Consider the following 18,736-nt stretch of genomic DNA (forward strand, 5'->3'; position numbering starts at 1 on the left):
TGTGCTGTAGATTGTGCTATCACTGTGCTTAATGCATCATCACTAACCATAGTGTTGTGATGCAGATGTTGCTGTCTCCAAATCTCTGAAGTAACCAAAAGAGGAATCTCAGTGATTCAGAATTTATTTCTGCCACTTGTTTTGATGACATGAACTGACATGACCAGCATGTTATTGTTGTAGATATGGTGAGAGCAATCTAAGTTTGTAGGCTGCATAAAATGGATGTGGTAAAAGATGTGGTGTTACGTTTGATAGATAATAGCTTCTCCGAATATATCTGCCTGTGTTTCACTTCATTCCAAAAAAAGCACAATACAATCAGATTAAAATTAACTGTGATCTCTGACCTGCAGTATAATAGTCTTCTCTAATAATCACTTGCACATCAGAAACAACAACTTGCATTTACATATAGTGCAAAGCACCCCAAGCACTATGTACTGTAAATGCAACCTCACAATAAGTTGATTATTAACACATTTTCATATTATTTTTATATACTTTTCAGATCTGACTATCTTAAAGACTTTAAAATGAAGCAAGAGCTGCAAGAGCTGAGTTTGAGCCGCAAGAGCTGAGTTTTATTTGTTTCTTTTAAGAAATCTCCTTAGCATCTGTCTGAGGGGAATGCAGGTGGTGGACTCCTCCTGAGCAACTGGGCAGTCCTGGGTGGTGGTGGGGGCCGTCCGCTTTGTACATCTGAACCTGCTCCAGACCCTTCTCCAGAATGGCTTGGAGGTCCCCTCGGTCCTTCCCAAAGAAGTAGGGGTCTCAGGCACAGTGGGGGTGTCAGGGGCATCAAAAGTGAAGGACAGTGTCTCCTCATGCACCATCTGGATGCTGTTTTTAAAGCTTATGGTTAACAACAGGGACTGATCATCTGTTGTAACATCCGGCTGCACAGTGAGGCCACAGGCAGGGTCCTCCACATCAGTTGCCGGGGTCAGGAGATCCTGGGTGGCTTGAGTAAGGGCAGCGGTCTCAACAGCCTGCTTCAGAGACATCAGAGAGGCCTCAGAGGATGACTGCTGGGGAGATGCTGGCTGCTCCACAGCGTGGTCTGATGTCTGATCCTCAGCGAGATGGACGTCATCCACCAAGACGTCGTCGTCATCGTCGTCATCCAGCAGGACTTCCTGGGATGTTGCCTCATGAGCGCTTTTGGCAGGGGGCTCATCCTCCACCTGTTCTGCCTCCTGTTGGGCAACCTCCTCTGGCATCAGGTTGTCCTCATTGATAAAGAGGAGAACGGGGGTCACCTCACCAGACCTGGGTTCAGGGAGGGGACTGGGGACCTGGGAGGTGGGCTCCTGGGTCTCGACCCAACAAAGTCGGGGGCTGGGCGATTTGCCCGCGGGAAGTGGTGACTTGTCACCAGCACTGCTGTCGTTGTCGATGTGTTCCATCATGTTTCTCCAATAAAATGTCCGTATAGCAAAGTAGCTTAACAAGAAGTGACAAACAACAAGTTGGACAGCTCTATTTATAGCCCATCGCCATTGTGACGAAATTATATCGAAGTAGGCTACGTAGAAAATTTCGAATTATGGATGTATTGTTGCGTCTACATATTGCAGTAGGTAGCCTATAGGCCCAGCCAGAGCACTACCTCTAACTCTGGGTAGGCCTACGTTTCTTTATAACAAAACATATAGAATTCATACAACGAATGTATTATTCTAATAACCTCTCCCAGCTTAGGCTGTTATACGTTTCACCGATATGTATCGATTAACGGATCAATTATGTCCGCCGAGACTGCCAATCTGTGTAGCATTGGTGTGACTCGCATTGTTGTTTTGATCTGGCTGCATCATCATAAGGAGCCCACGCTGTCGCGCCGTCTTTTAAAACTTGACTATCCGCGAAATGAGTAACATTGTAACCTGTAATGTGCAAATAAACATGACTATATGCTTTTGGACCAGTTAGGTTCGACGGAGATGTAAGGAATGACTATAGATTCAAGTGTACTTAGCCTATAGGCCTATCAGAAAGTTAGAAGACTAGCCTAATATTAAGCCATGTTTAGAGTTATGTTTTAAATAAACTGGCTAAATAAATAAAGGAAATGTATCCTCTCATACAAAAACACTGTATCAAGTAATACATGTGATAAATAATTCTAGGTGCACCCTTATTAATTTAACTATTGCAGTAGGGCCTACTTAACATTTTATGGAAGATGTGTTACTGTCAGAACCTTGAGGATTTCAACCAAAAACAGTTGGTTCTCAATAATATAGCCTACAAGATCCTGTTGTTGTTTGATACGAGATCCTTACAATTTTCATTTCACCATTTTCTTCTTTGGAAATATAGTAGGCCTAGTTGCTGATGGTAAGCTCAAGGTTGTGAAATAAAACTTTCATGAAATTTTAACTCTAGGAGTTGGAAGCTTTTGTAACATGGGCTGTCAACATTGGACACCAGAATGAGGTGCTGCTTCAGAACAGAAATTAAAGGGGTCATTTCAGTTACACAGAGGGAAGATGTTACATTTCTCTGTGCAATTGGCTGGGGACTTCTCCCTTGGTAGCTGATTAACAACCAAGACGAACTAGCATAATACAATATGACACAGGATACAAAGCAATCCAAAATTGAGTCGAGAGTGCACAACAAGAACATAATCACAAATTAGTGGGAGGAACATGTCAAATTTACAAAGGTACAGTACAAGGCTTGGCAGCCTGGGATTCCCCGGAAGTTACTGCATGTATTGCTCATGCCATCTCAGCACAAAACTTAAGGTTTCTCATTCTCATAGGACTCAAGCACTAAACACAGACAATCACTACTAATCAACCAACCAGCTACTTGTGTGAGAGCTGTGCTCTGCTTTGCGCTAGGTATACATTGAGGTGTACCCATGCTTGCCTGAGTTCATAATTGTTGCCACTGCCAGCTCCCAAATCTCCCTCCATCAAAAACATACAAAGAAAATACAAAGTGTATGTGAGTCTGAGGTTTCTTATTCATTTGAAACTGACTGCTACATTTTGTTTTTCCCCAGGCACTGAGTCTGCATCTATGGTGAAGCGTGATGTGCCCGCGGAGATTGAGAAGATCACCAAGTACCTCCAGGAGCTGAGCAGCATGCTCACCACCACCACCGCTGAACTGGTGGAGAAGATTAAGGCCGCTGACCTGACCAGCCAGGCTGAGTGAGTATCCACAACAGAGCAGCATTACAGAGACTCTGATGTGTAGAGCTTAACCACGTTTGTGTTTGTTTGTTTGTGTGTGTTTATTTGTTTGTTATTTTGTATGTATGCTTGTGTTTGTTTGTTTGTTTATTTTTGTACAAAAGTTTAAAAGATTGTCAGCAAATGAGCAGACACCAATAAATAAATGGAAAGCAATTTATTTAATTGCAAAAACTTTCTTGATTATGCCACAAATGTCAAATGATGATGTGCTAAATGTGGCTAACGCTTCCCTCTTCTCTGCTTTAGGGCTTACCTTCAGGAGGGCAAGGCTCAGGTGCAGCCACTGCTGGAGAAGGTCCAAGCACAGCTGAAGCCCCTGACAGCCAACATTGATGAGAAGCTCAAGCCCCTGTCCGGACCCATCCTGTCCCAGATCCAGCCTCTCGCTGCCTCCGTCGAGGCCCAGGTGGAGGATCTCCTCAGGAAGGTGATGGACCACACCAAGGCCCTGCTCCCTCCTCAGTAAATCAACAGGCCCCTGTTGACTCCAAATGTGCATTATCTTGAAGACAAAAACTTTTGTTGTTGCATCATGTCATGTATCACTGCTATGCTGCTCTGCTGAGCCCCTCTCAGCCTTGGAATGAGTTTACTGATTATTTATCTGAATCCTTAAAACGCTTCAGAGGTGACCATCTAATGCGTGTGATGTGTTTGTGGAAGAATGGCTTCTCTAGAATGGTGTGTACTGTATGTTCTGTGATGAAAATGTTGAAAAACAAAAACTCAAAAGTGGTTTGTGGTTACAAATATCCACTGTGATGGTTTAATCACTAAAACCATGATCAATGGATCATGTGCATTAATGCATCTGATGGATCAGTAGAGTTTAGATGTGGATTTAGGCCAACAATATCAGGTAGCGAACTTAAGTAAACATACAGAAAAGTGTTGACCTGATATTTCTGATATACAAGCAGCCAGCCAGTGCAAATAGTGTGTTATTCTATATAAAATCAGTACCTCTACCCCTAAGATTATATGTCACTCATGCAATCAGTATCACATGCTGTGAGACATACAGAAAAGGTAAAGATAAACTTGGCCGACAAATGCTATGAAAACAGTGATTTCTTTAATGTGTTCAGAATTTATGACTGTCTTCCTGTATCTGTGCTGTATAGTCAGTGCAGCTTTACAAAGGTCTCTGGTAGAAGTAACAAGGAAGAAATATTTTTTACTTCACTTTGGGCAAAAATATGCCCAATCTAAGACCTAATGCATGTTTGAAATTGACACAAAAGGAATATTAATGGTACTGTACATCAAACATTATTTCAGTGCTTTATGACAAACCAAGTTGTCAATGGTGTCTTTCTACAATCCATTGATTTAAGGTGCTCTAAGCCATCTAAGCCACGCGTTTTTTAGGCTAAAACATTTTATGTCACTTACTGCAAACATCACCTAACCAACCACTAGCTGTCTGTGCCCTGAATACACTGTAAAAAACGCAATCTCTGTGGACAGCACAGGCTCCAAAAACAGCAACAAAAACAACCTGGGCAAACCTAGCCCATAAAAACATAACAAACTGTTCCAGCAAATCACAGACGAGATGCGCGTTTAGGAGAGTTTCAATCGCACGGGAGCAACACGGGAAGGAGGAGGAGGAAGTAGCGAACTAGCTCTCTGTTTTGTTTGAAAAGTCAACAGAAGTGACGTTACATCGCTTAGAGCACCTTTAAACGACATGTAGCCTTACTGTGTGCTGTAGATTGTGCTATCACTGTGCTTAATGCATCATCACTAACCATAGTGTTGTGATGCAGATGTTGCTGTCTCCAAATCTCTGAAGTAACCAAAAGAGGAATCTCAGTGATTCAGAATTTATTTCTGCCACTTGTTTTGATGACATGAACTGACATGACCAGCATGTTATTGTTGTAGATATGGTGAGAGCAATCTAAGTTTGTAGGCTGCATAAAATGGATGTGGTAAAAGATGTGGTGTTACGTTTGATAGATAATAGCTTCTCCGAATATATCTGCCTGTGTTTCACTTCATTCCAAAAAAAGCACAATACAATCAGATTAAAATTAACTGTGATCTCTGACCTGCAGTATAATAGTCTTCTCTAATAATCACTTGCACATCAGAAACAACAACTTGCATTTACATATAGTGCAAAGCACCCCAAGCACTATGTACTGTAAATGCAACCTCACAATAAGTTGATTATTAACACATTTTCATATTATTTTTATATACTTTTCAGATCTGACTATCTTAAAGACTTTAAAATGAAGCAAGAGCTGCAAGAGCTGAGTTTGAGCTGCAAGAGCTGAGTTTTATTTGTTTCTTTTAAGAAATCTCCTTAGCATCTGTCTGAGGGGAATGCAGGTGGTGGACTCCTCCTGAGCAACTGGGCAGTCCTGGGTGGTGGTGGGGGCCGTCCGCTTTGTACATCTGAACCTGCTCCAGACCCTTCTCCAGAATGGCTTGGAGGTCCCCTCGGTCCTTCCCAAAGAAGTGGGGGTCTCAGGCACAGTGGGGGTGTCAGGGGCATCAAAAGTGAAGGACAGTGTCTCCTCATGCACCATCTGGATGCTGTTTTTAAAGCTTATGGTTAACAACAGGGACTGATCATCTGTTGTAACATCCGGCTGCACAGTGAGGCCACAGGCAGGGTCCTCCACATCAGTTGCCGTGGGTCAGGAGATCCTGGGTGGCTTGAGTAAGGGCAGCGGTCTCAACAGCCTGCTTCAGAGACATCAGAGAGGCCTCAGAGGATGACTGCTGGGGAGATGCTCGCTGCTCCACAGCGTGGTCTGATGTCTGATCCTCAGCGAGATGGACGTCATCCACCAAGACGTCGTCGTCATCGTCGTCATCCAGCAGGACTTCCTGGGATGTTGCCTCATGAGCGCTTTTGGCAGGGGGCTCATCCTCCACCTGTTCTGCCTCCTGTTGGGCAACCTCCTCTGGCATCAGGTTGTCCTCATTGATAAAGAGGAGAACGGGGGTCACCTCACCAGACCTGGGTTCAGGGAGGGGACTGGGGACCTGGGAGGTGGGCTCCTGGGTCTCGACCCAACAAAGTCGGGGGCTGGGCGATTTGCCCGCGGGAAGTGGTGACTTGTCACCAGCACTGCTGTCGTTGTCGATGTGTTCCATCATGTTTCTCCAATAAAATGTCCGTATAGCAAAGTAGCTTAACAAGAAGTGACAAACAACAAGTTGGACAGCTCTATTTATAGCCCATCGCCATTGTGACGAAATTATATCGAAGTAGGCTACGTAGAAAATTTCGAATTATGGATGTATTGTTGCGTCTACATATTGCAGTAGGTAGCCTATAGGCCCAGCCAGAGCACTACCTCTAACTCTGGGTAGGCCTACGTTTCTTTATAACAAAACATATAGAATTCATACAACGAATGTATTATTCTAATAACCTCTCCCAGCTTAGGCTGTGACGTTTCGCCGATATGTATCGATTAACGGATCAATTATGTCCGCCGAGACTGCCAATCTGTGTAGCATTGGTGTGACTCGCATTGTTGTTTTGATCTGGCTGCATCATCATAAGGAGCCCACGCTGTCGCGCCGTCTTTTAAAACTTGACTATCCGCGAAATGAGTAACATTGTAACCTGTAATGTGCAAATAAACATGACTATATGCTTTTGGACCAGTTAGGTTCGACGGAGATGTAAGGAATGACTATAGATTCAAGTGTACTTAGCCTATAGGCCTATCAGAAAGTTAGAAGACTAGCCTAATATTAAGCCATGTTTAGAGTTATGTTTTAAATAAACTGGCTAAATAAATAAAGGAAATGTATCCTCTCATACAAAAACACTGTATCAAGTAATACATGTGATAAATAATTCTAGGTGCACCCTTATTAATTTAACTATTGCAGTAGGGCCTACTTAACATTTTATGGAAGATGTGTTACTGTCAGAACCTTGAGGATTTCAACCAAAAACAGTTGGTTCTCAATAATATAGCCTACAAGATCCTGTTGTTGTTTGATACGAGATCCTTACAATTTTCATTTCACCATTTTCTTCTTTGGAAATATAGTAGGCCTAGTTGCTGATGGTAAGCTCAAGGTTGTGAAATAAAACTTTCATGAAATTTTAACTCTAGGAGTTGGAAGCTTTTGTAACATGGGCTGTCAACATTGGACACCAGAATGAGGTGCTGCTTCAGAACAGAAATTAAAGGGGTCATTTCAGTTACACAGAGGGAAGATGTTACATTTCTCTGTGCAATTGGCTGGGGACTTCTCCCTTGGTAGCTGATTAACAACCAAGACGAACTAGCATAATACAATATGACACAGGATACAAAGCAATCCAAAATTGAGTCGAGAGTGCACAACAAGAACATAATCACAAATTAGTGGGAGGAACATGTCAAATTTACAAAGGTACAGTACAAGGCTTGGCAGCCTGGGATTCCCCGGAAGTTACTGCATGTATTGCTCATGCCATCTCAGCACAAAACTTAAGGTTTCTCATTCTCATAGGACTCAAGCACTAAACACAGACAATCACTACTAATCAACCAACCAGCTACTTGTGTGAGAGCTGTGCTCTGCTTTGCGCTAGGTATACATTGAGGTGTACCCATGCTTGCCTGAGTTCATAATTGTTGCCACTGCCAGCTCCCAAATCTCCCTCCATCAAAAACATACAAAGAAAATACAAAGTGTATGTGAGTCTGAGGTTTCTTATTCATTTGAAACTGACTGCTACATTTTGTTTTTCCCCAGGCACTGAGTCTGCATCTATGGTGAAGCGTGATGTGCCCGCGGAGATTGAGAAGATCACCAAGTACCTCCAGGAGCTGAGCAGCATGCTCACCACCACCACCGCTGAACTGGTGGAGAAGATTAAGGCCGCTGACCTGACCAGCCAGGCTGAGTGAGTATCCACAACAGAGCAGCATTACAGAGACTCTGATGTGTAGAGCTTAACCACGTTTGTGTTTGTTTGTTTGTGTGTGTTTATTTGTTTGTTATTTTGTATGTATGCTTGTGTTTGTTTGTTTGTTTATTTGTGTACAAAAGTTTAAAAGATTGTCAGCAAATGAGCAGACACCAATAAATAAATGGAAAGCAATTTATTTCATTGCAAAAACTTTCTTGATTATGCCACAAATGTCAAATGATGATGTGCTAAATGTGGCTAACGCTTCCCTCTTCTCTGCTTTAGGGCTTACCTTCAGGAGGGCAAGGCTCAGGTGCAGCCACTGCTGGAGAAGGTCCAAGCACAGCTGAAGCCCCTGACAGCCAACATTGATGAGAAGCTCAAGCCCCTGTCCGGACCCATCCTGTCCCAGATCCAGCCTCTCGCTGCCTCCGTCGAGGCCCAGGTGGAGGATCTCCTCAGGAAGGTGATGGACCACACCAAGGCCCTGCTCCCTCCTCAGTAAATCAACAGGCCCCTGTTGACTCCAAATGTGCATTATCTTGAAGACAAAAACTTTTGTTGTTGCATCATGTCATGTATCACTGCTATGCTGCTCTGCTGAGCCCCTCTCAGCCTTGGAATGAGTTTACTGATTATTTATCTGAATCCTTAAAACGCTTCAGAGGTGACCATCTAATGCGTGTGATGTGTTTGTGGAAGAATGGCTTCTCTAGAATGGTGTGTACTGTATGTTCTGTGATGAAAATGTTGAAAAACAAAAACTCAAAAGTGGTTTGTGGTTACAAATATCCACTGTGATGGTTTAATCACTAAAACCATGATCAATGGATCATGTGCATTAATGCATCTGATGGATCAGTAGAGTTTAGATGTGGATTTAGGCCAACAATATCAGGTAGCGAACTTAAGTAAACATACAGAAAAGTGTTGACCTGATATTTCTGATATACAAGCAGCCAGCCAGTGCAAATAGTGTGTTATTCTATATAAAATCAGTACCTCTACCCCTAAGATTATATGTCACTCATGCAATCAGTATCACATGCTGTGAGACATACAGAAAAGGTAAAGATAAACTTGGCCGACAAATGCTATGAAAACAGTGATTTCTTTAATGTGTTCAGAATTTATGACTGTCTTCCTGTATCTGTGCTGTATAGTCAGTGCAGCTTTACAAAGGTCTCTGGTAGAAGTAACAAGGAAGAAATATTTTTTACTTCACTTTGGGCAAAAATATGCCCAATCTAAGACCTAATGCATGTTTGAAATTGACACAAAAGGAATATTAATGGTACTGTACATCAAACATTATTTCAGTGCTTTATGACAAACCAAGTTGTCAATGGTGTCTTTCTACAATCCATTGATTTAAGGTGCTCTAAGCCATCTAAGCCACGCGTTTTTTAGGCTAAAACATTTTATGTCACTTACTGCAAACATCACCTAACCAACCACTAGCTGTCTGTGCCCTGAATACACTGTAAAAAACGCAATCTCTGTGGACAGCACAGGCTCCAAAAACAGCAACAAAAACAACCTGGGCAAACCTAGCCCATAAAAACATAACAAACTGTTCCAGCAAATCACAGACGAGATGCGCGTTTAGGAGAGTTTCAATCGCACGGGAGCAACACGGGAAGGAGGAGGAGGAAGTAGCGAACTAGCTCTCTGTTTTGTTTGAAAAGTCAACAGAAGTGACGTTACATCGCTTAGAGCACCTTTAAACGACATGTAGCCTTACTGTGTGCTGTAGATTGTGCTATCACTGTGCTTAATGCATCATCACTAACCATAGTGTTGTGATGCAGATGTTGCTGTCTCCAAATCTCTGAAGTAACCAAAAGAGGAATCTCAGTGATTCAGAATTTATTTCTGCCACTTGTTTTGATGACATGAACTGACATGACCAGCATGTTATTGTTGTAGATATGGTGAGAGCAATCTAAGTTTGTAGGCTGCATAAAATGGATGTGGTAAAAGATGTGGTGTTACGTTTGATAGATAATAGCTTCTCCGAATATATCTGCCTGTGTTTCACTTCATTCCAAAAAAAGCACAATACAATCAGATTAAAATTAACTGTGATCTCTGACCTGCAGTATAATAGTCTTCTCTAATAATCACTTGCACATCAGAAACAACAACTTGCATTTACATATAGTGCAAAGCACCCCAAGCACTATGTACTGTAAATGCAACCTCACAATAAGTTGATTATTAACACATTTTCATATTATTTTTATATACTTTTCAGATCTGACTATCTTAAAGACTTTAAAATGAAGCAAGAGCTGCAAGAGCTGAGTTTGAGCTGCAAGAGCTGAGTTTTATTTGTTTCTTTTAAGAAATCTCCTTAGCATCTGTCTGAGGGGAATGCAGGTGGTGGACTCCTCCTGAGCAACTGGGCAGTCCTGGGTGGTGGTGGGGGCCGTCCGCTTTGTACATCTGAACCTGCTCCAGACCCTTCTCCAGAATGGCTTGGAGGTCCCCTCGGTCCTTCCCAAAGAAGTGGGGGTCTCAGGCACAGTGGGGGTGTCAGGGGCATCAAAAGTGAAGGACAGTGTCTCCTCATGCACCATCTGGATGCTGTTTTTAAAGCTTATGGTTAACAACAGGGACTGATCATCTGTTGTAACATCCGGCTGCACAGTGAGGCCACAGGCAGGGTCCTCCACATCAGTTGCCGGGGTCAGGAGATCCTGGGTGGCTTGAGTAAGGGCAGCGGTCTCAACAGCCTGCTTCAGAGACATCAGAGAGGCCTCAGAGGATGACTGCTGGGGAGATGCTCGCTGCTCCACAGCGTGGTCTGATGTCTGATCCTCAGCGAGATGGACGTCATCCACCAAGACGTCGTCGTCATCGTCGTCATCCAGCAGGACTTCCTGGGATGTTGCCTCATGAGCGCTTTTGGCAGGGGGCTCATCCTCCACCTGTTCTGCCTCCTGTTGGGCAACCTCCTCTGGCATCAGGTTGTCCTCATTGATAAAGAGAAGAACGGGGGTCACCTCACCAGACCTGGGTTCAGGGAGGGGACTGGGGACCTGGGAGGTGGGCTCCTGGGTCTCGACCCAACAAAGTCGGGGGCTGGGCGATTTGCCCGCGGGAAGTGGTGACTTGTCACCAGCACTGCTGTCGTTGTCGATGTGTTCCATCATGTTTCTCCAATAAAATGTCCGTATAGCAAAGTAGCTTAACAAGAAGTGACAAACAACAAGTTGGACAGCTCTATTTATAGCCCATCGCCATTGTGACGAAATTATATCGAAGTAGTCTACGTAGAAAATTTCGAATTATGGATGTATTGTTGCGTCTACATATTGCAGTAGGTAGCCTATAGGCCCAGCCAGAGCACTACCTCTAACTCTGGGTAGGCCTACGTTTCTTTATAACAAAACATATAGAATTCATACAACGAATGTATTATTCTAATAACCTCTCCCATCTTAGGCTGTTATACGTTTCGCCGATATGTATCGATTAACGGATCAATTATGTCCGCCGAGACTGCCAATCTGTGTAGCATTGGTGTGACTCGCATTGTTGTTTTGATCTGGCTGCATCATCATAAGGAGCCCACGCTGTCGCGCCGTCTTTTAAAACTTGACTATCCGCGAAATGAGTAACATTGTAACCTGTAATGTGCAAATAAACATGACTATATGCTTTTGGACCAGTTAGGTTCGACGGAGATGTAAGGAATGACTATAGATTCAAGTGTACTTAGCCTATAGGCCTATCAGAAAGTTAGAAGACTAGCCTAATATTAAGCCATGTTTAGAGTTATGTTTTAAATAAACTGGCTAAATAAATAAAGGAAATGTATCCTCTCATACAAAAACACTGTATCAAGTAATACATGTGATAAATAATTCTAGGTGCACCCTTATTAATTTAACTATTGCAGTAGGGCCTACTTAACATTTTATGGAAGATGTGTTACTGTCAGAACCTTGAGGATTTCAACCAAAAACAGTTGGTTCTCAATAATATAGCCTACAAGATCCTGTTGTTGTTTGATACGAGATCCTTACAATTTTCATTTCACCATTTTCTTCTTTGGAAATATAGTAGGCCTAGTTGCTGATGGTAAGCTCAAGGTTGTGAAATAAAACTTTCATGAAATTTTAACTCTAGGAGTTGGAAGCTTTTGTAACATGGGCTGTCAACATTGGACACCAGAATGAGGTGCTGCTTCAGAACAGAAATTAAAGGGGTCATTTCAGTTACACAGAGGGAAGATGTTACATTTCTCTGTGCAATTGGCTGGGGACTTCTCCCTTGGTAGCTGATTAACAACCAAGACGAACTAGCATAATACAATATGACACAGGATACAAAGCAATCCAAAATTGAGTCGAGAGTGCACAACAAGAACATAATCACAAATTAGTGGGAGGAACATGTCAAATTTACAAAGGTACAGTACAAGGCTTGGCAGCCTGGGATTCCCCGGAAGTTACTGCATGTATTGCTCATGCCATCTCAGCACAAAACTTAAGGTTTCTCATTCTCATAGGACTCAAGCACTAAACACAGACAATCACTACTAATCAACCAACCAGCTACTTGTGTGAGAGCTGTGCTCTGCTTTGCGCTAGGTATACATTGAGGTGTACCCATGCTTGCCTGAGTTCATAATTGTTGCCACTGCCAGCTCCCAAATCTCCCTCCATCAAAAACATACAAAGAAAATACAAAGTGTATGTGAGTCTGAGGTTTCTTATTCATTTGAAACTGACTGCTACATTTTGTTTTTCCCCAGGCACTGAGTCTGCATCTATGGTGAAGCGTGATGTGCCCGCGGAGATTGAGAAGATCACCAAGTACCTCCAGGAGCTGAGCAGCATGCTCACCACCACCACCGCTGAACTGGTGGAGAAGATTAAGGCCGCTGACCTGACCAGCCAGGCTGAGTGAGTATCCACAACAGAGCAGCATTACAGAGACTCTGATGTGTAGAGCTTAACCACGTTTGTGTTTGTTTGTTTGTGTGTGTTTATTTGTTTGTTATTTTGTATGTATGCTTGTGTTTGTTTGTTTGTTTATTTTTGTACAAAAGTTTAAAAGATTGTCAGCAAATGAGCAGACACCAATAAATAAATGGAAAGCAATTTATTTAATTGCAAAAACTTTCTTGATTATGCCACAAATGTCAAATGATGATGTGCTAAATGTGGCTAACGCTTCCCTCTTCTCTGCTTTAGGGCTTACCTTCAGGAGGGCAAGGCTCAGGTGCAGCCACTGCTGGAGAAGGTCCAAGCACAGCTGAAGCCCCTGACAGCCAACATTGATGAGAAGCTCAAGCCCCTGTCCGGACCCATCCTGTCCCAGATCCAGCCTCTCGCTGCCTCCGTCGAGGCCCAGGTGGAGGATCTCCTCAGGAAGGTGATGGACCACACCAAGGCCCTGCTCCCTCCTCAGTAAATCAACAGGCCCCTGTTGACTCCAAATGTGCATTATCTTGAAGACAAAAACTTTTGTTGTTGCATCATGTCATGTATCACTGCTATGCTGCTCTGCTGAGCCCCTCTCAGCCTTGGAATGAGTTTACTGATTATTTATCTGAATCCTTAAAACGCTTCAGAGGTGACCATCTAATGCGTGTGATGTGTTTGTGGAAGAATGGCTTCTCTAGAATGGTGTGTACTGTATGTTCTGTGATGAAAATGTTGAAAAACAAAAACTCAAAAGTGGTTTGTGGTTACAAATATCCACTGTGATGGTTTAATCACTAAAACCATGATCAATGGATCATGTGCATTAATGCATCTGATGGATCAGTAGAGTTTAGATGTGGATTTAGGCCAACAATATCAGGTAGCGAACTTAAGTAAACATACAGAAAAGTGTTGACCTGATATTTCTGATATACAAGCAGCCAGCCAGTGCAAATAGTGTGTTATTCTATATAAAATCAGTACCTCTACCCCTAAGATTATATGTCACTCATGCAATCAGTATCACATGCTGTGAGACATACAGAAAAGGTAAAGATAAACTTGGCCGACAAATGCTATGAAAACAGTGATTTCTTTAATGTGTTCAGAATTTATGACTGTCTTCCTGTATCTGTGCTGTATAGTCAGTGCAGCTTTACAAAGGTCTCTGGTAGAAGTAACAAGGAAGAAATATTTTTTACTTCACTTTGGGCAAAAATATGCCCAATCTAAGACCTAATGCATGTTTGAAATTGACACAAAAGGAATATTAATGGTACTGTACATCAAACATTATTTCAGTGCTTTATGACAAACCAAGTTGTCAATGGTGTCTTTCTACAATCCATTGATTTAAGGTGCTCTAAGCCATCTAAGCCACGCGTTTTTTAGGCTAAAACATTTTATGTCACTTACTGCAAACATCACCTAACCAACCACTAGCTGTCTGTGCCCTGAATACACTGTAAAAAACGCAATCTCTGTGGACAGCACAGGCTCCAAAAACAGCAACAAAAACAACCTGGGCAAACCTAGCCCATAAAAACATAACAAACTGTTCCAGCAAATCACAGACGAGATGCGCGTTTAGGAGAGTTTCAATCGCACGGGAGCAACACGGGAAGGAGGAGGAGGAAGTAGCGAACTAGCTCTCTGTTTTGTTTGAAAAGTCAACAGAAGTGACGTTACATCGCTTAGAGCACCTTTAAACGACATGTAGCCTTACTGTGTGCTGTAGATTGTGCTATCACTGTGCTTAATGCATCATCACTAACCATAGTGTTGTGATGCAGATGTTGCTGTCTCCAAATCTCTGAAGTAACCAAAAGAGGAATCTCAGTGATTCAGAATTTATTTCTGCCACTTGTTTTGATGACATGAACTGACATGACCAGCATGTTATTGTTGTAGATATGGTGAGAGCAATCTAAGTTTGTAGGCTGCATAAAATGGATGTGGTAAAAGATGTGGTGTTACGTTTGATAGATAATAGCTTCTCCGAATATATCTGCCTGTGTTTCACTTCATTCCAAAAAAAGCACAATACAATCAGATTAAAATTAACTGTGATCTCTGACCTGCAGTATAATAGTCTTCTCTAATAATCACTTGCACATCAGAAACAACAACTTGCATTTACATATAGTGCAAAGCACCCCAAGCACTATGTACTGTAAATGCAACCTCACAATAAGTTGATTATTAACACATTTTCATATTATTTTTATATACTTTTCAGATCTGACTATCTTAAAGACTTTAAAATGAAGCAAGAGCTGCAAGAGCTGAGTTTGAGCTGCAAGAGCTGAGTTTTATTTGTTTCTTTTAAGAAATCTCCTTAGCATCTGTCTGAGGGGAATGCAGGTGGTGGACTCCTCCTGAGCAACTGGGCAGTCCTGGGTGGTGGTGGGGGCCGTCCGCTTTGTACATCTGAACCTGCTCCAGACCCTTCTCCAGAATGGCTTGGAGGTCCCCTCGGTCCTTCCCAAAGAAGTGGGGGTCTCAGGCACAGTGGGGGTGTCAGGGGCATCAAAAGTGAAGGACAGTGTCTCCTCATGCACCATCTGGATGCTGTTTTTAAAGCTTATGGTTAACAACAGGGACTGATCATCTGTTGTAACATCCGGCTGCACAGTGAGGCCACAGGCAGGGTCCTCCACATCAGTTGCCGGGGTCAGGAGATCCTGGGTGGCTTGAGTAAGGGCAGCGGTCTCAACAGCCTGCTTCAGAGACATCAGAGAGGCCTCAGAGGATGACTGCTGGGGAGATGCTCGCTGCTCCACAGCGTGGTCTGATGTCTGATCCTCAGCGAGATGGACGTCATCCACCAAGACGTCGTCGTCATCGTCGTCATCCAGCAGGACTTCCTGGGATGTTGCCTCATGAGCGCTTTTGGCAGGGGGCTCATCCTCCACCTGTTCTGCCTCCTGTTGGGCAACCTCCTCTGGCATCAGGTTGTCCTCATTGATAAAGAGGAGAACGGGGGTCACCTCACCAGACCTGGGTTCAGGGAGGGGACTGGGGACCTGGGAGGTGGGCTCCTGGGTCTCGACCCAACAAAGTCGGGGGCTGGGCGATTTGCCCGCGGGAAGTGGTGACTTGTCACCAGCACTGCTGTCGTTGTCGATGTGTTCCATCATGTTTCTCCAATAAAATGTCCGTATAGCAAAGTAGCTTAACAAGAAGTGACAAACAACAAGTTGGACAGCTCTATTTATAGCCCATCGCCATTGTGACGAAATTATATCGAAGTAGGCTACGTAGAAAATTTCGAATTATGGATGTATTGTTGCGTCTACATATTGCAGTAGGTAGCCTATAGGCCCAGCCAGAGCACTACCTCTAACTCTGGGTAGGCCTACGTTTCTTTATAACAAAACATATAGAATTCATACAACGAATGTATTATTCTAATAACCTCTCCCAGCTTAGGCTGTTATACGTTTCGCCGATATGTATCGATTAACGGATCAATTATGTCCGCCGAGACTGCCAATCTGTGTAGCATTGGTGTGACTCGCATTGTTGTTTTGATCTGGCTGCATCATCATAAGGAGCCCACGCTGTCGCGCCGTCTTTTAAAACTTGACTATCCGCGAAATGAGTAACATTGTAACCTGTAATGTGCAAATAAACATGACTATATGCTTTTGGACCAGTTAGGTTCGACGGAGATGTAAGGAATGACTATAGATTCAAGTGTACTTAGCCTATAGGCCTATCAGAAAGTTAGAAGACTAGCCTAATATTAAGCCATGTTTAGAGTTATGTTTTAAATAAACTGGCTAAATAAATAAAGGAAATGTATCCTCTCATACAAAAACACTGTATCAAGTAATACATGTGATAAATAATTCTAGGTGCACCCTTATTAATTTAACTATTGCAGTAGGGCCTACTTAACATTTTATGGAAGATGTGTTACTGTCAGAACCTTGAGGATTTCAACCAAAAACAGTTGGTTCTCAATAATATAGCCTACAAGATCCTGTTGTTGTTTGATACGAGATCCTTACAATTTTCATTTCACCATTTTCTTCTTTGGAAATATAGTAGGCCTAGTTGCTGATGGTAAGCTCAAGGTTGTGAAATAAAACTTTCATGAAATTTTAACTCTAGGAGTTGGAAGCTTTTGTAACATGGGCTGTCAACATTGGACACCAGAATGAGGTGCTGCTTCAGAACAGAAATTAAAGGGGTCATTTCAGTTACACAGAGGGAAGATGTTACATTTCTCTGTGCAATTGGCTGGGGACTTCTCCCTTGGTAGCTGATTAACAACCAAGACGAACTAGCATAATACAATATGACACAGGATACAAAGCAATCCAAAATTGAGTCGAGAGTGCACAACAAGAACATAATCACAAATTAGTGGGAGGAACATGTCAAATTTACAAAGGTACAGTACAAGGCTTGGCAGCCTGGGATTCCCCGGAAGTTACTGCATGTATTGCTCATGCCATCTCAGCACAAAACTTAAGGTTTCTCATTCTCATAGGACTCAAGCACTAAACACAGACAATCACTACTAATCAACCAACCAGCTACTTGTGTGAGAGCTGTGCTCTGCTTTGCGCTAGGTATACATTGAGGTGTACCCATGCTTGCCTGAGTTCATAATTGTTGCCACTGCCAGCTCCCAAATCTCCCTCCATCAAAAACATACAAAGAAAATACAAAGTGTATGTGAGTCTGAGGTTTCTTATTCATTTGAAACTGACTGCTACATTTTGTTTTTCCCCAGGCACTGAGTCTGCATCTATGGTGAAGCGTGATGTGCCCGCGGAGATTGAGAAGATCACCAAGTACCTCCAGGAGCTGAGCAGCATGCTCACCACCACCACCGCTGAACTGGTGGAGAAGATTAAGGCCGCTGACCTGACCAGCCAGGCTGAGTGAGTATCCACAACAGAGCAGCATTACAGAGACTCTGATGTGTAGAGCTTAACCACGTTTGTGTTTGTTTGTTTGTGTGTGTTTATTTGTTTGTTATTTTGTATGTATGCTTGTGTTTGTTTGTTTGTTTATTTTTGTACAAAAGTTTAAAAGATTGTCAGCAAATGAGCAGACACCAATAAATAAATGGAAAGCAATTTATTTCATTGCAAAAACTTTCTTGATTATGCCACAAATGTCAAATGATGATGTGCTAAATGTGGCTAACGCTTCCCTCTTCTCTGCTTTAGGGCTTACCTTCAGGAGGGCAAGGCTCAGGTGCAGCCACTGCTGGAGAAGGTCCAAGCACAGCTGAAGCCCCTGACAGCCAACATTGATGAGAAGCTCAAGCCCCTGTCCGGACCCATCCTGTCCCAGATCCAGCCTCTCGCTGCCTCCGTCGAGGCCCAGGTGGAGGATCTCCTCAGGAAGGTGATGGACCACACCAAGGCCCTGCTCCCTCCTCAGTAAATCAACAGGCCCCTGTTGACTCCAAATGTGCATTATCTTGAAGACAAAAACTTTTGTTGTTGCATCATGTCATGTATCACTGCTATGCTGCTCTGCTGAGCCCCTCTCAGCCTTGGAATGAGTTTACTGATTATTTATCTGAATCCTTAAAACGCTTCAGAGGTGACCATCTAATGCGTGTGATGTGTTTGTGGAAGAATGGCTTCTCTAGAATGGTGTGTACTGTATGTTCTGTGATGAAAATGTTGAAAAACAAAAACTCAAAAGTGGTTTGTGGTTACAAATATCCA

General features: G+C 42.9%; 4 protein-coding genes across 8 annotated transcripts; all 4 read left to right on the forward strand.

Moving 5' to 3' along the window:
• The first annotated feature begins 1,483 nt into the window (after positions 1-1,483).
• LOC121721540 (type-4 ice-structuring protein LS-12-like) lies at positions 1,484-3,855 on the forward strand. 2 transcript variants are annotated; one of them, XM_042108566.1, is made up of 3 exons: positions 1,484-1,624; positions 3,020-3,170; positions 3,462-3,855. In XM_042108566.1, exons 2-3 carry the CDS (start codon positions 3,037-3,039, stop codon positions 3,679-3,681), a joined length of 354 nt encoding a protein of 117 aa, XP_041964500.1. In that variant the 5' UTR covers positions 1,484-1,624; positions 3,020-3,036; the 3' UTR covers positions 3,682-3,855. The 2 variants fall into 2 exon arrangements, with proteins under 2 accessions (XP_041964500.1, XP_041964501.1); XM_042108567.1 differs by lacking the exon at positions 1,484-1,624 and adding an exon at positions 1,708-1,948.
• A 2,552-nt stretch (positions 3,856-6,407) lies between these two features.
• LOC121721532 (type-4 ice-structuring protein LS-12-like) lies at positions 6,408-8,776 on the forward strand. Of its 2 annotated transcripts, none has more exons than XM_042108548.1 (3): positions 6,408-6,547; positions 7,941-8,091; positions 8,383-8,776. In XM_042108548.1, the coding sequence occupies exons 2-3, from the start codon at positions 7,958-7,960 to the stop codon at positions 8,600-8,602; spliced, it is 354 nt and encodes a 117-aa protein (XP_041964482.1). In that variant the 5' UTR covers positions 6,408-6,547; positions 7,941-7,957; the 3' UTR covers positions 8,603-8,776. The 2 variants fall into 2 exon arrangements, with proteins under 2 accessions (XP_041964482.1, XP_041964484.1); XM_042108550.1 differs by lacking the exon at positions 6,408-6,547 and adding an exon at positions 6,621-6,869.
• A 2,611-nt stretch (positions 8,777-11,387) lies between these two features.
• LOC121721535 (type-4 ice-structuring protein LS-12-like) lies at positions 11,388-13,698 on the forward strand. Of its 2 annotated transcripts, none has more exons than XM_042108555.1 (3): positions 11,388-11,467; positions 12,863-13,013; positions 13,305-13,698. In XM_042108555.1, exons 2-3 carry the CDS (start codon positions 12,880-12,882, stop codon positions 13,522-13,524), a joined length of 354 nt encoding a protein of 117 aa, XP_041964489.1. In that variant the 5' UTR covers positions 11,388-11,467; positions 12,863-12,879; the 3' UTR covers positions 13,525-13,698. The 2 variants fall into 2 exon arrangements, with proteins under 2 accessions (XP_041964489.1, XP_041964490.1); XM_042108556.1 differs by lacking the exon at positions 11,388-11,467 and adding an exon at positions 11,536-11,791.
• A 2,550-nt stretch (positions 13,699-16,248) lies between these two features.
• LOC121721520 (type-4 ice-structuring protein LS-12-like) lies at positions 16,249-18,620 on the forward strand. 2 transcript variants are annotated; one of them, XM_042108524.1, is made up of 3 exons: positions 16,249-16,389; positions 17,785-17,935; positions 18,227-18,620. In XM_042108524.1, the coding sequence occupies exons 2-3, from the start codon at positions 17,802-17,804 to the stop codon at positions 18,444-18,446; spliced, it is 354 nt and encodes a 117-aa protein (XP_041964458.1). In that variant the 5' UTR covers positions 16,249-16,389; positions 17,785-17,801; the 3' UTR covers positions 18,447-18,620. The 2 variants fall into 2 exon arrangements, with proteins under 2 accessions (XP_041964458.1, XP_041964459.1); XM_042108525.1 differs by having other exon boundaries at positions 16,370-16,713.
• Positions 18,621-18,736: the final 116 nt, after the last annotated feature.

The sequence above is a fragment of the Alosa sapidissima genome, chromosome 10 (assembly GCF_018492685.1).
Source record: "Alosa sapidissima isolate fAloSap1 chromosome 10, fAloSap1.pri, whole genome shotgun sequence".
Lineage (NCBI taxonomy): Eukaryota > Metazoa > Chordata > Actinopteri > Clupeiformes > Clupeidae > Alosa > Alosa sapidissima.